The sequence below is a fragment of the Limanda limanda genome, chromosome 14 (genome assembly GCF_963576545.1).
Source record: "Limanda limanda chromosome 14, fLimLim1.1, whole genome shotgun sequence".
NCBI lineage: Eukaryota > Metazoa > Chordata > Actinopteri > Pleuronectiformes > Pleuronectidae > Limanda > Limanda limanda.
Window position 1 is genome coordinate 7718939 of NC_083649.1, and position 17003 is coordinate 7735941.

The 17003-nt window shown below is 40.9% G+C and overlaps 1 protein-coding gene across 1 annotated transcript; it reads left to right on the plus strand.

Moving 5' to 3' along the window:
* The first annotated feature begins 1902 nt into the window (after positions 1-1902).
* On the plus strand, positions 1903-15532 carry LOC133019467 (lissencephaly-1 homolog B). The gene is made up of 11 exons (XM_061085959.1): positions 1903-2024; positions 8416-8706; positions 9999-10083; positions 10203-10277; positions 10588-10794; positions 12137-12305; positions 12671-12773; positions 13000-13228; positions 13716-13817; positions 13910-14066; positions 14170-15532. The coding sequence occupies exons 2-11, from the start codon at positions 8675-8677 to the stop codon at positions 14241-14243; spliced, it is 1233 nt and encodes a 410-aa protein (XP_060941942.1). The 5' UTR covers positions 1903-2024; positions 8416-8674; the 3' UTR covers positions 14244-15532.
* The last annotated feature ends 1471 nt before the right edge of the window (positions 15533-17003 follow it).

A 17003-nucleotide genomic window follows, 5' to 3' on the forward strand; every position in this document is an offset into this window, starting at 1 on the left:
CAAAACAGGAAGTTTAGGTTAATTGGACAAGATATGAGTGTGAATGGTGATAATTTTGTCAGAAAAATGCATATACCCTTGACTTTATATTATTATTCTGCTGCAAGATTTGTACAGTATGTTAAGTGCAACTTCTACTGAGAAACAAAAATTTAGTTTCACTGTACTAAAAGGCCAAAGTTCCTATATTTTTTAAATGATGTGCAGTCGTCCTGCAATCCCCTGTGTGTCCACTGGGTCTCACACTTGTGCCATGAACACCTCTACGAACATGACATATGATTTCTTTATGATTATTAAAATAGCCCTTTTATCGTTTTGGATGTGTACTAACATACCTTTAATATCCATGTTACTGTGGGTAAACAATAAGAAGATAATTTAAAAAAGCAATAAATGGAGTTATTGGAAGGTTTTTTGAATGTCTCTTTAAGCTCTTGATCAAAGCCTTAGATACACTTTGATGTGGTATTGTAATGTCATCATGTGGCATTTTGACAGTTGGTCTATTGACATAAAATGAAGCGATATTGACTGTGAACTTTGTGAAATGCATTTTAGAATTCAACAGAAATGACTGATAATTCAATGTATTGCTCTGAAGTGTTAATATGAAAATGCAGCCATGTGGCGTGTGTAGAATTATAAAAGGTCATGTTAGTTTCCTTGGAATCGTTTCATTATTCACCACCTTTGGAGCAGCTGCATGATTTGTCATCATCACCACATCTGCTAATATGAAGAGAGATGCACTTGTTTTTCACAAAGGTTGTTTAAATTCAAACTTGTGCACATAATAATACTACAAAAAAAACCTATAAAAAATGTTAGTACAACCACAGAGAAGCATCCGGCCCATTCTTTATATAACTTAAAAACACAATAGTTTAAAAACTTGGTCAAGTATGAACTGTGATGACAAAATGTAAATCAACAATAAATCAATTCAAACAGATGTTGGAAACCAATATACTGGTTACATTTGAAATGGATGATTGTGGTATGGAAGTAGCCGAGTAAGAAAATAAATCTGATTTGTTTAAATGCTCTCGCTCAATGTCTTTGTTTGCTGGTTGTGATTTCATTGTCAGATTTCAAAAAATGTTTGGATGAAACATGGAAAAAATGTGGGTTGTTGACATCATTTTATTTATTGGTCATTTGTTTGAAGTGCCTTTTTTCTTACATGCTTATAGAGATATTATTTTAATGTTAAACATGTTAAAATACAAATCTAATCTAACCTACGTCTACTACTACTTCTGTTATTATTACTATTATTATTATTAGTAGTAGTATTAGTTGTAGTAGTAGTAGTAGTATTATTGTCAAATTTCATATTTGTCATATTATTGTCAAATTTCAAATACTTATATTTATACCTCTACTATATATCATATCATATTATATCATACTCTCTGTATATTCTTTGTATATATAAGTCTATATACACATATTTATACATGTGTACATGTTATTATTATTATTATATTTACTATTATTATTATATATACTGTTGCTGCTGCCATTATTACTATATACTGCTATTATATTGGTATAATTACTATCATATATAAATATATATTATGTTATATTATATACTATATATACTGTACTATTTTTATATACTGTGTAACAATAACATTACCATCATATCATCAGTACTATTACCATCATCTTGCCACTGCACCTTATCTACCTATTTATCTTGTGTTTCTGTTTTTATTCTTTCTCTAGCATTATTATTGATGTTGTATCGTTATCATCATTTATTATTGTCAATCCACTTTAATTACCAGAGGGGGAGATGTGCACTTTGCGCGCGCCCTGCTCACCTCTACGTGCGCGCCGCCGATATCCACTGGCGACCGTTAGCTGGAGCGCGCACGCTGGTACCAAAGAGGAGAGAAATCTGAGCGGCGGCACCGGCTGATGTGAAAAGTCTCCAGATCCGATCCGAACCCGGCTTCCCGTGGCCTGCTCGGACCCGTCGGAGGGTAATGAGAACCGCCGTTAGCCAGACGGTGAGTTGGTGATTCCGACCGGCGGCTGTACTGTTGTTGAGGCACTCTGGAAGACTTGTTATGTTGGACGACGAATCGCCTGCAGTGGCTGCTGCTCTCCCGTCCCGATCTCAAAATGGCGGAGAGGCCGAGGGCTAAGCTAGGCTAGGCTAGGCTAAGCTAGGCTAGGTGGCAAAGTTGCCCCTCGCAGGAGCCTCGGGTTAGAGGCTGAACGTCGCGATAGTGTCGCAGGGATATAGGTGGACTACGCTCCGGGAAATTATCCCTCTTTTTAATATCGTTTCTGCTTCTCCACCCACGCTGGGCTCGTATCGAGACACTTGTTGTGAAAGCTAGCCGAACATTTTGGCTAACGTTAGCTTCGGCTATTCATGGGAGTTCTGCGGCGAGCGAGCTAACGTGGTACGTTAGCTAGGCTGAGCTAGCGTCGGTCGCTGCTGTCAGTTTGCTGCCATGTTTTTCTACAGCCGGGCGCAAACATTATGATGTTGAGGGGAAAAAAAACACACAATTTGAATGTTACACGTTCAATCGACCCCCTGATTGTTGTGGAATCACATGATTTGTACGGATAACGTCACTGCGCTGATAGTTTAACTAGTGCTGTTTTCTAACAGAGTGAATAACAGCTAACAGCCCTATAATCGAACTTGGCTCGCTTATCACATCCTCCTGGACGTGTTAGCGAGGTGTCGGTTAACACATCCCCAGGAGTCGGTTGTGTTGATCGGCTTCTTGGTGCCACAGACCAACGCCCTTTTGTGTTTTGAAACGATGACTGGGTGTTAGCATAAATCTACTGGGCTCAAACTGACAGCTCCCCCCCTGTTTAACGCGTACGTTGCCGTGCTAAGCTAGCGTTAGCCTGAAAGGGCGTTGCTGAGCCATTGCTGCAACTTTGCCCTTGTGGCCATCGAAGCTTGGGAGAGACATCACCGGGGCCAGATTTTCTCCTCCATTATTAAAACAGTGTTCAGCCCATTTTGGGTTGTTTTTTTTTGTGCATGATGCGAGCTCTACCCAGGATTTACAACCAGGGTGGAGGCTGAAAAGGAATCAGACCCGGGATAACGACACTGAACCAGGCTAACGTGGACAGATTTCTCTTGATCCATAGAAAGTTCTCATGTGCTGAATTTTTGGAGCCAACTAAAGGCCTACAGATTGTCTAGTAGCTGATATTGCGTAGCATTAAAGGTGAAGGCCTATTCCATTAGAAAAGGTTATGAGAGAAATTATCATTTATTTCTGTTTAATGTTTCCCTTCATCTTTTTCCCCAGTAAATCTTGGGAGATACATTATCAATCAATCCATCACATTTTATTTGTATAGCCCATATTCACAAATCACAATGCGTCTCATAGGGCTTTAACTTTAACGACATTAACGTTGGTATTGTTGACACATTTTCTTATTTTCCCCTCTGTATGGTTATAACTAAACTTAATTGCAATACTTTTTAATGAAAGGATAACCCAATATGTATTGGTGTTATGTTTTTGATATAATGGGATCTAGTCACATTTAAGTCCCGAGCATTGATAACTCATGCAGTATATCATATATACTGTTTGACTAACTTTTGAACTGTTTTTATTCTGCAGCAATACATCATTTACTTAATATTGTAGAGAAATCCAGGAGTTAAGAGACATCATTGTTTTCAAAGAGGTCATGACTTGCTGTGTAGGTTGCCAGTTGAAAAAACAAATGTTTTTCCGGGCTGTTTGAATTTGTAATGACACATTGCTTTGTCATTTTCAACTGTCACGGTGTTGTTTAGCCGTACATATTGTCTAGTAGCTGATATTAAGTAGCATTAAAGGTGAAGGCCTATTCCATTAGAAAAGGTTATGAGAGAAATTATCCTTTATTTCTGTTTAATGTTTCCCATCATCTTTTTCCCAGTAAATCTTGTGAGATACATTAACGTCGGTATTGTTGACACATTTTCTTATTTTCCCCTCTGTATGGTAATAACTAAACTTAATTGCAATACTTTTTAATGAAAGGATAAACCAATATGTATTGGTGTTATGTTTTTGATATAATGTGATCTTCTAGTCACATTTAAGTCCCGAGCATTGATAACTCATGCAGTATATCTTATATACTGTTTGACTAACTTTTGAACTGTTTTTATTCTGCAGCAATACATCTTTTACTTAATATTGTAGAGAAATCCAGGAGTTTAGAGACATCCTGGTTTTCAAAGTAGTCATGACTTGCTGTGTAGGTTGCCAGTTGAAAAAAACAAATGATTTTCCGGGCTGTTTGAATTTGTAATGAAACATTGCTTTGTCATTTTCAACTGTCACGGTGTTGTTTAGCCGTACATATTGTCTAGTAGCTGATATTAAGTAGCATTAAAGGTGAAGGCCTATTCCATTAGAAAAGGTTATGAGAGAAATTATCCTTTATTTCTGTTTAATGTTTCCCATCATCTTTTTCCCAGTAAATCTTGTGAGATACATCAACGTCGGTATTGTTGACACATTTTCTTTTTTTCCCCTCTGTATGGTAATAACTAAACTTAATTGCAATACTTTTTAATGAAAGGATAAACCAATATGTATTGGTGTTATGTTTTTGATATAATGTGATCTTCTAGTCACATTTAAGTCCCGAGCATTGATAACTCATGCAGTATATCTTATATACTGTTTGACTAACTTTTGAACTGTTTTTATTCTGCAGCAAATCATCATTAACTTAATATTGTAGAGAAATCCAGGAGTTTAGAGACATCCTGGTTTTCAAAGTAGTCATGACTTGCTGTGTAGGTTGCCAGTTGAAAAAAAACAAATGATTTTCCGGGCTGTTTGAATTTGTAATCAAACATTGCTTTGTCATTTTCAACTGTCACGGTGTTGTTTGGCCTGAAGGTCACCCCATGAGGAGGGGCATTGCTCAGCAGCTCCACACAAACTGAGCATGATGACTGAAAGCTTGATGAGCTGCTTTCATTGCCCTTTATCTCCTGGTGTTTACGTTTATTGGCTCCTCTCCTGTAGCCAATGGTACTTTTTGTAGATCACTCCTGCTTTAAAAAATACATTAAAATAACACCAATACACTAGACATTTAAAAGAATTTGCATCGGCAATATTTATTAAGGTAGTTCCAATTCAAGACTTTAGGATCCTCTTAAAAACAGCAATTTGGGGCTTATTTATCCTCTGGCTCTACTTCTAATCCTGATGCACAGTTAGGTGCCCCTCCAACTATTACTTTAATTATGTTTGTACAACCTATAAAATGACAAAGAATTTCTTCATTAATTGATTAGTTGCTCCACAGGTAGTCTGCAACAGTTTTAATTAAATTATTGTTTAAATCAATTATTAAACATTTGTGGTTCCCGCTTCTCCAGTCTGAGGATCATTGTACATTAAATATGTTTGGGATCAACTGAACAACAAGACGTCCAAGCTCATCCCCTGGGGGTTTAAGAAACAGGACATTTTTGTATTAATGTTATAAGGATCCCACCGTTGCATTTACAAAGACATTTCTTCACATGTTCAGAGAATGTTACATAAATGTAAAGCTTGAAAAGTGTTGTCTGTGTGGAGAATAGAGGTAGAGTCTGTCACATCACTGCTGTAGGCGATGCTTGTTTAACTGAACATGGCTCTGAGCTGAAGTAGAAAAAATATCCAGGGCCCCAAGCTAAGTCAGACAAACTTTTCACCTTTTATATTTCAGTGTGGTATCAGAACATTATGTAGTTCTTGAGTGAGCAGGAGAGGTATGCAAGTTGTATTTGTGTCCTGAGCGATGCAGTAAGAAGGGATCCTGCTCCATCTTATATTGGTTCTTTGAGAATGTTATCATCTGTTGAAATGTTTCACTCAAACCAATCGGCCTGGTTATTTAAATATTCTGACCGTTTTGAGTTCCAATAGTTTATTCATATCTACGTAAGAGCTGTTTGACAGTCAAAAAGTAAATAGATATCAGTGTTTTCTACAGCTGCATACTCCTCATTGAAACAAACACTGCTACAGGCTAAGAGTGCTGCACACTGCTCCACAATGAAGTAACTATGCAGAGCACAAAGTTAAGCTGAGCGGACACTGTACGATTTAAGCCCGTTTTTGTCCCATCTCTTTTTAGAGTCTTACGATTTTCAGCTGTGTCGTTTGCCGTTTTGCGATTTATTGCTCCCGAGTGATCTTCAGAATCTCCGATAAATTTCTCTGAGATGTCAGAAATTTTGGTCGGCCAACATCATCGTCTTGCACAGTTGAAGCAGAGCCACGAGTGGATTCCTCAAACTCGTGCCCTTTTTCCTGACTTCGCCTATGCTAAGTGAAGTGAAGTGAACTGAAGAAGCCGCTTGAATGAGAGATGAAACGTTTCACCTAATCACATAATGTAGCCTCTAATGGGCTTTCGTTTGATAACATGTATACACTGACACAGTGTGAGCAGTCAGGTCATGGCACTTTCAGCACTAACCTAAGCGTAATTCAAAATCAAACTGTTGGCCATCTAATCTGTGATGTTTTCAAAAGGCACCGTCTTGAATGACACATTTGAAAAGTTGTGACCTCATAATGGAACATAAAGCTTAATTCAATGTCGAAGTTCTGAACCAAACGTCACTAGGTAATGACCACCTGCATAGTTCACACATCAACAGACACGTTTGTTATGAAAACAGTACAAACCCTCTGGCTGTCCTTTTCCTTTGGTAGAATCTTGTTTGTGTGTACAGGTGAATTCAAAGTCATCGTGACCTGTTCGGAGAAACGGACTGGGCCTTTAGACCATCAGACCGGTCATAAAGAAATGGCCTCTGCATTATGTCCTTTTGATAAACCTGACACATAGACAGGACCTTGAACCCTTCATAATTTATGACCCTGACACTAAGCAACGATAACAGCACATTTGCCTCTCAGTGCAATAACTGATGTAATAAATCTTAGTGTCGGAAATACAGACTTGAAAATGCTTTTACAAGATAACATTTTTATCTATTATTACATGTGTATCTCTCAAATACAGTAGGTGGCGGAGCTCAGGAGTCGAAGACAGGTGCAGGAGCCACGGATTGTCTTGGTTATGTAATAGTTTGGAGGTTGGTCTGTTTGGTCAAATGGCTATTTTTGAAACACCGAGGGTGCTGCTCTGCTACAATCACTAGTGTCCTGTCAACTCAGAGCATTCATCACGTTGAGTTCTCTCTAGGACACTTGAGGTGCGGCCCTGGCTCAGTGTTTTCTGGCCCCTGCCGCTGCGATTCTTCCACTGGAAAGAAATGCCCTATCTGAAAAGTAGAAATACATGCAGAAAAAAATAACCAATCTGAAAATCAAGACTTGTCTCCAACACCATTCTTTAATTTCTTGAAGCAGTGTTTTTTGTTTGGAAGCAGCAGCTGTCAATAGACAAAGAAATGAACAAGAACGATGCACCAGACAAAGATACAGACAAGGGCACCTGCTGTTTAGGTTCTCTCCCAATGTCTGGGGTTAATCCTGTTAGCTACCGTCCAGTCCCTTTACATTGAACTGTCAGCTGTGAGGAGGACTTGTGGTCTCTGAAACACACACACACAGACTGTAAATTGTCTGGTCTAGCCGCTAAGCTGCTTAGTGAAATTGTGGCCCCAGGTGCAGGTGCTGTGTGGAAGCTTAGGAAGTGATTCGTTATTAGTTTAGCGATCACTGAGGGGTGAGTTTTGATTTTGCAGCGTGTGATGTGGATCTCTGCTCTAGTATTGGGATGGTGGGATGATCAGATTGTCCCCAGAAGTCAGAATCAAATTATATTGTTTACAAAGGTTGGTAGAAACATAAACTGGACTTTTGCAACATCCACAGATCAAGAAGGTTGAGAATTCCTTATTCTACAAATATATTTTCTCGATGTGTGTGGAAATGTAGTAAAATCGGAGGCTGGAAAAGGGGTTTGAATTAGAGCTGGTTGATATGACTTCAAATCAATATCATGTTTAATTTAGGATTATTTTCTAACTAACACAAAGTCAACTTCAAGTCCTGTACATGTCCGTATAGCTTCTGATTGTGTTTTCTTGTTAACTTGTAGAGTGAGCTCAGGTACAGGCTACCCGGGCCACTGCAAAATGAACATAGCAGAAACCAGACAGTTCATGAATGCACGCATTGGGGGAAGTTTTAACAGAATTAACCGACATGAGCAAGATTAAGTCGTTGACAGGTTATAAATGTCGATTTCAATACATTTTTGGTAAATTAACGAGCCTTAGTCTGAAGATCCACGACAGAGCATCTAAAATAATGTCTTATAATTGTCTTTCAATACTAGAAAGTACACATACTTTCAGCTCTGTCACTTTTCTTGTATTTGTTTTAACTCACTCCTCTCTCTCTCTCCCTCTTCTCTTCTCTTCATCAGGTGATGGGCACGTCTGATCAGTGAGTGAGATTTGGACCATTGTGAATACTCGTGGAGCCTTGACCCGACGGTTGATCGACAGCAGCACCTCCAGTTTAACTCCCCCCCTCGGTGGCCCCTCTTAACCACTGCTGAGTCTCTGAAGGAAGATAATCCCAGAGGGACCAGAAACCTCGTCGTCACACACACTTCCTACCCAGACTCCCCCAGTACCTCACCTCACCCTCACCTCCCCAAGAGGGAGAGAACAGCAGCCACCATGGTGCTGTCACAGAGACAAAGAGATGAACTGTGAGTGCCTGCATGTAAATGTGTGCCGGCTCATTATACATGCAAACAAGAACAGACATGTTGACGAACAAACATTTGTGCTTGTGTAGAAGTGTATTTAAGGCCATGTGCATGTAGGCTTTTAAGCAATAACTCAATGTTTGTCCACAAACACAAACGTACATCCCCGTGTTAAGAAAGCAGTGGATTATGATCAGCTGTTTGAGTCATCGTGAAAAAGTGAATACAGATGTAGTTGGAAAGTGCGTTCATTAACAAGAATGTGTAACCATTGAGGAAATGTGACGAGATGTGAGCTTCAAGGTGCTTCACTTGATAGCTACTTAGTGAATATTTCATAACCCACATGACCGGAGCAAAGAAGTGAGGGGGATGGGGAACGAGGAGGAACTTGAAAATATGATGATTTTTTAATGTGTGCCACTGTGTGCAGTGGTATCTGGCTCGCTGATCGCATGGCATGCACTCTACTTCAGCATAGCCCAGTCTAGACAACACAACATATTGTATCATCTTTGTCGAGCTCTTGTACTGTAAGTCAAGAACAAGTGGACTGTCTATGTTGAGTTTGTAAAATGATTCGATTGGGATCGTCAAGTGGAAATCCTGTTGTGGTTGAATTTTCAAAGTTTATAACACACAGTTGTATCGGGGCTGCAATTATAAGCTGTTCAGAATAGATGCAGCCCTAAATTTAGCCCCGTTACTCATTAAATATTCAGCCATCATCTCAAGGAGCTGCTCAACTCATTTATTTAAATGTTTGTGTGTGTGTCTATACGTCTGTGTATGTGTGTAGACGAGCCTCTGTGTTAAAGGTTGTCTCCATGTGCTTGTGGTTGCCCTGTGTTGTGTTGCCAGTGTTCAGTCTTTGTGGCAAGTGGTTTCCAAGCAGCAGAGCAAAACACAGTTTCCACATAATTCAGCCCTTACATTTTATTTTCTTTGCTGGAGATCTGTAGTTTCTTTTGGCACATATTCAAATTTGTGGACATTTAAGCTGAAACTGTTGAGCTTGAATCCAATGGCTCCCATTTGTTGGGTGTGGCCTCCTCTTTTTCAAGGAGCAGCCAGCATTTCTGTTAAGGTGGAGTTTATATTTAATAGATAAAAAGCTTTATCTGTTTGAAGTGTAATTCATTTGACTATATTAGGAATAATAACTTGAAATTGCCCTGATAATGACTACCTTAGAGTTGGCTCTGGGTGTATGCCAGCATCTTTGACGAGCTGATGACGTGTTAACACCTGAAACCTTTTTAAAACATCTGTTTTATTCGACCTTTTCACAGAAACCGAGCTATAGCCGACTATCTCCGTTCCAATGGATACGAGGAGGCCTATTCCACCTTCAAGAAAGAGGCAGAGATAGATATGGTATGTAGCGACAGAAGCACCAACATGTTCAGACAATTGACCAAACGTTGTTAACTTGAATATTTACTGAGAGGTCAGTGGATCCTTTCTCACTGTCTGTGTCTTTCCTCTACCCACAGAATGAAGAGGTAGATAAAAAGTATGCAGGGCTTTTGGAAAAGAAATGGACCTCAGTCATCAGATTACAGAAAAAGGTAAGGAATGTTAAACTCTGATTGTGTTTTTTGAACTTGCCGAGATATTTGATACATGCTTTAGAATTCAAATGTAATGCAGACTTATCCTGTGGGCTTGCAGTGTAGCGGTGGGTACTTATGTCACCATGCTCCCTCTCCTACCTAGAATAATAATAATAAATACAAAAACAAGTAAACTTCAGCAGCTTTTTCGTAATCGTTAAATTATGCTAAATCATGACAAATTTATTTATATTATATTGGGAGACGCTTTTTCTGATCACTTTCTTCCAACTCCTCTGGTCCTTGTCTCGTCCCCCTGCTTCAGGTGATGGAGTTGGAGTCAAAGTTAAATGAGGCAAAGGAGGAGATGACACATGGAGGAACTGTGGGTCAGAAGAGAGATCCCAAGGAGTGGATCCCCCGTCCCCCAGAGAGATACGCCCTGAGTGGGCACCGCGCCCCGGTCACGCGTGTTATATTCCACCCGGTCTTCTCTGTCATGGTCACAGCCTCTGAGGATGCCACCATCAAGGTCTGTGTGTATGTTTGAAAACAGGGTTTACACAGTGATCTGCCAGTTTATTAAGAACAGCCACCTAAACCTGATTTGATACAGCACAATAATCCTGATCATCAGTTCCAAATGCAACCAGTCATATTCAGTTATTGTTAAAATTTATGATCCACCTTTACCCCTATTCAATCTGATGCAACACAATCCAAACCACTGCAGCCTCCAGAGTGCCCATAGACATAAATCAATACCTGTCTAACAGAGTAAACAAGGAGCTCTGTAGCATGGCTTTTGCATTTTTTTTTGTATTACATTCAAATGTATATGCCTACACTACTAAAGGCAATTTGTAACTGTATAAATATATCTTAGTACAGAGGGTGTGTTTTTGATATATTGTATATGTATGTATATATATATATATATATATATATATATATTTTTAAAAAGGATTTGTTTAAGTCACTTTAGTTTTTTGGGAAATGTTTAACAAAGTTAGTGGTGTAGTGCAGACTTTACCTCCTTTAAAAACTGGCCTAAAACATTGTTTTACAGCTTGAAAATAAATATCCATGTACAGCAATTAACAAGATTATATATTATGCATTAATGTATGTATCGCGAGGTCCCATGTCTGCTCTCTGCAAAGGTCAAAATATCTCTAGAAATGATTCCTTTTGCTCTTCCTATCTTCACACAGTCTAATATATGAAAGTGTGTCTCTAGCAGGCTGTGGTGGCTGAATGCAAAGTGAATGAAAGCAAGATCAGTGAGCGTTGCAGCTCAGAACAACACAGCCTCTGCAGCTCTGACCCTTCAGATCAAAGCTGTACTGCAGATCTGAGGCTGCTCTGCCTTTTTATCCTCCCTGCCTCTCCCTCTCCCTCCCTTTATCCTCCTCCTCCCCCCATCCCCTCCCGGCCCTTCCTCCCTCACTCTTGTTTCTTTTTCTGCTTTGTCACTGCTCATCTGTGTGGAGATGGGCTGATGCACTTGTTGTCAGAGGCAACACTCCCGGAGCACAGCACCATGGGAAACATGCAAATCTGTTCCCTCCTTCAGCCACTACTCTTCTTTTCAGTTTAAAGTAAACTGTTTAATATTTAACAGTTTATCTGTGTGTCTGACTGCAGGTTTCATTATTCACTTTTCAGTTCAATGTTAAAACACACAAAGTAACCTGAAGCTCATCCCACCTGTTGAATCTATCAAAAAATACATTATTCAAACTACACACTTTTTGCTGGAAACTCAATGAATTAGAAATTTCACAGCTAAATGTGATATTTAGAGTAAGGTAAATAGCTCGATGCAGGTGAAATGGAAGTTCCTGCGTCTGACTCACTTTCTGTTATTGCAGGTGTGGGACTACGAGGCCGGGGACTTTGAGCGAACCCTGAAGGGCCACACAGACTCTGTGCAGGACATCTCCTTTGACCAGACAGGGAAGCTATTGGCCTCATGTTCAGCTGACATGAGCATCAAACTCTGGGACTTCCAGGGTTTCGAGTGTATCCGAACGATGCATGGTAAGTGATATCTAAAATGATAATGACTACAGTACAGGAGCAACTGAAAAACTGCTGTCGCTTATACACAAACACACATACAATCATATATAGTCAGATATAGAAACTTTAAAATTTCTTAACTATCTCATTTTTGATTTGATGCAACATTACTTTTCTTATAAATGGACCCAACAAATAGAATAAATGGGTGTTCAATCATTTTCTGTGTATTTTTTAGTAACTGAATACAAAAGTCTTTCCCTAATGAAGCTTGGTCTAATGTAATGAATCTAAATAGTTTGGGACACATCTGACTCTGTGGTTTAAGTATTTAGATGAACTCAGACCAGTCGCACAACTAAACTATTGACTGTGTCGTCCAGGCCACGATCACAATGTGTCATCTGTAGCCATCATGCCAAATGGTGACCACATAGTGTCGGCTTCCAGAGACAAGTCCATCAAGATGTGGGAGGTGTCCACTGGGTAAGTGAGGGCGAGCCTTATTACAACTCTCACTACCACAAGCTCACATAGCAGAGGACATCATAATGCATTTTGATCATTTTTTTCCATCTTCAAAAATTCCATATTTTCCTTCTTCCTTCCCATGGTTAAAACTATCGAGCTGATACAGTTTCTTTAGCATAACATTTGATTGGTGCTGAAAGCTGCTCTCTCACAGTTTGACTTGCAATGGGTCCATGTGCAGATACTGTGTGAAGACCTTCACAGGCCACAGAGAGTGGGTGAGGATGGTACGTCCCAACCAGGACGGCTCATTGCTCGCCAGCTGCTCCAACGACCAGACGGTGCGTGTGTGGGTGGTCACCTCGAAGGAGTGCAAAGCTGAGTTGCGGGAGCATGAACATGTGGTGGAGTGTATCGCCTGGGCCCCCGACACTGCTCACCCCACCATCCTGGAGGCCACAGGCTCCGAGGTAAATACGGCTGCTACAGGATCTGACCTAATCCCACAGAGGATGTTTGTGTGTGTCTGCTTCAGCTGCAGAGTTTCCCACAATTGTTCATACCAGAGTGGAATCACATTATCTGCATTGACTGCTTTATTAGAAATCAATGTTCTTATTTTAAGAAAACGTTAACAAACAACAGAACTGTTTCAGTGAGGCTTTAGTAAAGATAGAAATGGAAAGATTTTGAGTCAAACTAATCAGTCTGTCACAATCAGCTGCTTTTGTATAGAGAACTCACCACACTGATCCTCAGGTAGTAAGATTTCTTTGCTGGTGTCTCTGAGTCTGAACTTAGAAAAAATGATCCACTGGGCCCACCAACATTCCTGCAGCCTTACCACTGTCATGACTGTAAATTGCCGATTCATATCGTAGAAGCATCTTTTTGATGCATTGTTCTCTTTCATATAGACTCACTGTTTCTGACATCTTCCCTGTCTCGATTTTGCAGAGCAAGAAAAGTGGAAAGCCTGGCCCCTTCCTTCTCTCTGGATCCAGAGATAAAACCATTAAGATGTGGGACGTCAGCACTGGGCTCTGCCTTATGACTCTGGTCAGTTGTTCAAGCGATGGTTATTATGAATGTCTCTGTGTTCCTGCTTCCGAGTAAAGGGAGTGGTGGATAATCTTTTTTTTGTCCTCCAGGTGGGACATGACAACTGGGTCCGTGGGATCTTGTTTCATCCTGGAGGAAGATTCATAGTGAGCTGTGCTGACGACAAAACCCTTAGGATCTGGGACTACAAGAACAAACGCTGCATGAAGACCCTGTGTGCCCATGAACACTTTGTTACCTCTCTGGGTAAGACACAGTTACCTATGAAATAAATTTTGCGTCCTCCTCCTCAAACGTCGGAGGTAACCCTGTGAAAATATATAACATTAACTGTTTACCCCTCTTGCAGATTTCCACAAGACTGCTCCATACGTGGTGACGGGAAGTGTCGATCAGACAGTCAAAGTCTGGGAGTGCCGCTGAGACCACGTCCGTCTCGTGCCCTGTCCTGCCTCCGACTCCCCCCCCCCCCACCCAAGCTCCAGAAGCAGTCCTAACACCCCACCCGACCCTCTCCCTTCTGTCCTGACACCCAGCCCAGCCCCTCACCTCTCGCACTACAAACCATAGTTGACCATGGCGCTTTCCCTTCTCCCCGTCCCCTCCCCTCGCTCCCCTCTCCTTCCCCACTCCCCTACATCAGTCCAGCCCTATTAAGAAGACTATTGTCCTTTTATGTAAATTATTCTGGATGTAGGGTACGCTTAATAAATGTCACGCAATCTCTGACACATAAACACACTCAAAAGAATAAGAAGTATTCCTTGCATGGTGAAACAAAAAAAAAATTGTATACTGTTAAATTTGCCGAATTAGCATTCTGTTGTCATGACTTCCTGTCGGGTAAAAGGGTAAATATCCTTGTGTGCTGGCACAGGTGGATTTCAGGTAACTGACAGTGCACGGAAACCAATGGCACCCCACGTTGAAGGGGCTTAGGTTTATTTTGAGTTTTGTTTTACTCCATGCCTCCATTGTTGTGGTCTGCCACTGCACAGATGGTGATAGAGAAGATGTGTGGAAAGTCAGCGTAACAGAAAGAACGAGTGGAAGCTGTCCAGGAGGAGATGAGAATAAGTTGGAAGAAAAAAAAAGCGTTCAGCTTCCTAGTTGAATCACATGAGGTTCTGTGGGTGAGTGTATGTGTACGTGTGCGTGTGTGTGTGTGTATACATGATGTGTGCGTGTGTCTGTGTATGTATGTGTGTGTGTGTTTGTATATTTTGACCGGAGAATCCCTCCACTGTCTCTGCTCTGATGGTCAGAGGAGAGAGAGAGAGAGGAGGCAAAGCTTCTCACCCACTTGTGTTCATTCATACGACTTCATCTCTTTTAACAAACTTGCTTTCTAGACACTCACAGGACCTTAATGATCCCTAAGCTGCTGAGAGCACAGGCACACACCCCCATAGCAAAAGTGTGTTTTACAGAGGAAAAAGTCTGCTCACCTTTTATGAGATTTGTGTGTGTGTATGTCGCCCCGGAGAATCGCCCGGTGCCCTCTTGCTCGCTATCTCTGCCTTGTTAACCCATTGAGGGCTCCCTCACGGGATTTTCATTCTGCTTTCTGTGGTGTCACTGCTCTTCTACACACACACACACACATACACATACACTCACAAAATGCACATACACCCACAGTAAAAGTTGTGTATCAATATATCTGGATGTCATTGTTTGCAACATAAAGAAATAAAATTCTGTAAATATAAGTTTGATCTATTTGTGTGGTTTCTTTGAGGGAAGGAGGTGAAATGAGATGAAGGTGACTTCTGGGAGTGAGACAGGATTCACCACCACAAAGTTTCATAGTGAGGTCAGATACTGCCGCACATTCGAGTCCAAACCACATTAAACTTGAAGTAATGAAAGACAAACTTAACTAGTGAGAGAACATCTTGAATACAACTTAATTGCATCCATGTGGTGAAATTGTATTTTGTTTTTATTCCCAAATGCTTCTCTCTAAAGCAGAAGATCCAGATTACCGTCCGACTATAGCCGTTGACTATTTGAATGCCTTGCAAATGTAAAACTGGAAACGGTGTGTTTAAGTAGAATCCTGTCTGCTCACTCTCCCTGTTCTGAAATGCAAATTTAAAACTGTCCCTTTGTGTGACAGGCGCACATGAACCCATATGAGCAGTTGAGAATGTAAACTAACAAAAGTACAGTTTGGTCCAGACAGAAAAGTCTGTTGCCAACAAAAGTAAGTGTTCAATTTGTTTTTGTTTTTTTAAAAGAAATCTTGCTCTGATATTTGCAAATCATCAGGGTTTAGAAGAAATGGGTCAAAATATTGAAAGCTGCTGCTCCACAAAGCAAATATCATTTATGTATAAGTGTCTGGCTGTGAGGTTATTTCTGTCTCTTAGCATCTGTAGCATCTTCCCTCTGAGCATGAGGTCACACACTCACACTGTGTTCACTGTTTCTTACGCAGATAAAACCGGAACAGATCAGTCGTGGCCTGGAGCTGTTTGTTAATCAAAGATGAGTTGTGAGATGTGAAGGATGCGTTGCTTGTTCAGTGTCTTCTTGAGTCAACGATAAAACAAGTTGTGACATTTATTCCCCTGGTGCAGCTCAGCGACTTCTACTGCGAGCTCCGACTGGGGAGGTGAATGCATCAGGAGGCAGCAGAGACAGTTCAGGCCCCCTTATCAATTATGTACGGCACCCCAGCCTACTTCTGTGCTCACGCTCGCACCTGCTCAAGCACCCACGCGGCAATTACTCTTTTCTCTGAGCTCTGCGGTATCCTGGCAACAGTTGCCTGAACGGCGAGCGTGCATGCACCACACCTTGCTCCGTCCTGCTGGTCTGAGGGTGGAGAAACAGGGCGAGTGGTGGAGTCCAGGGCAAGGACAAACGCACACTCGTGGGTTGTTGTAGCAGAAGGACAGTGGCAACAAAAGGGAGCAGTAAGGTGGAATGAAGCTGGTGAGACAGACGTCTGCACCGAGAAGAGAGTTAATGAAAGGATAATAAACCTGTCTGAGTCTCAGCAGAGGAACTGGAGTAGAAACATTGGCCTACATCCGCCCGACACCACTCATGCCTCCTGCACACTTTTCCTTCTCATGCAAGCCTAAGACGGAAAAGGAGAGGAAGCTCACTATTTCATCTATTTGCCCTCAAGGTCACCAAATTCTCCCTTTCTTTCTTCTCTAGTAAAACTGT

What these genes read in the sequence shown, in the direction of transcription:
- LOC133019467 (XM_061085959.1), top strand. Translation starts at nt 8,675, where the DNA reads ATGGTGCTGTCACAGAGACAAAGAGATGAACT. An exon ending in CTGAGGATGCCACCATCAAG is followed by an intron (nt 10,795 to 12,136) that starts GTCTGTGTGTAT and finishes CTGTTATTGCAG; the next exon opens with GTGTGGGACTACGAGGCCGG. An exon ending in ATGTGGGAGGTGTCCACTGG is followed by an intron (nt 12,774 to 12,999) that starts GTAAGTGAGGGC and finishes GTCCATGTGCAG; the next exon opens with ATACTGTGTGAAGACCTTCA.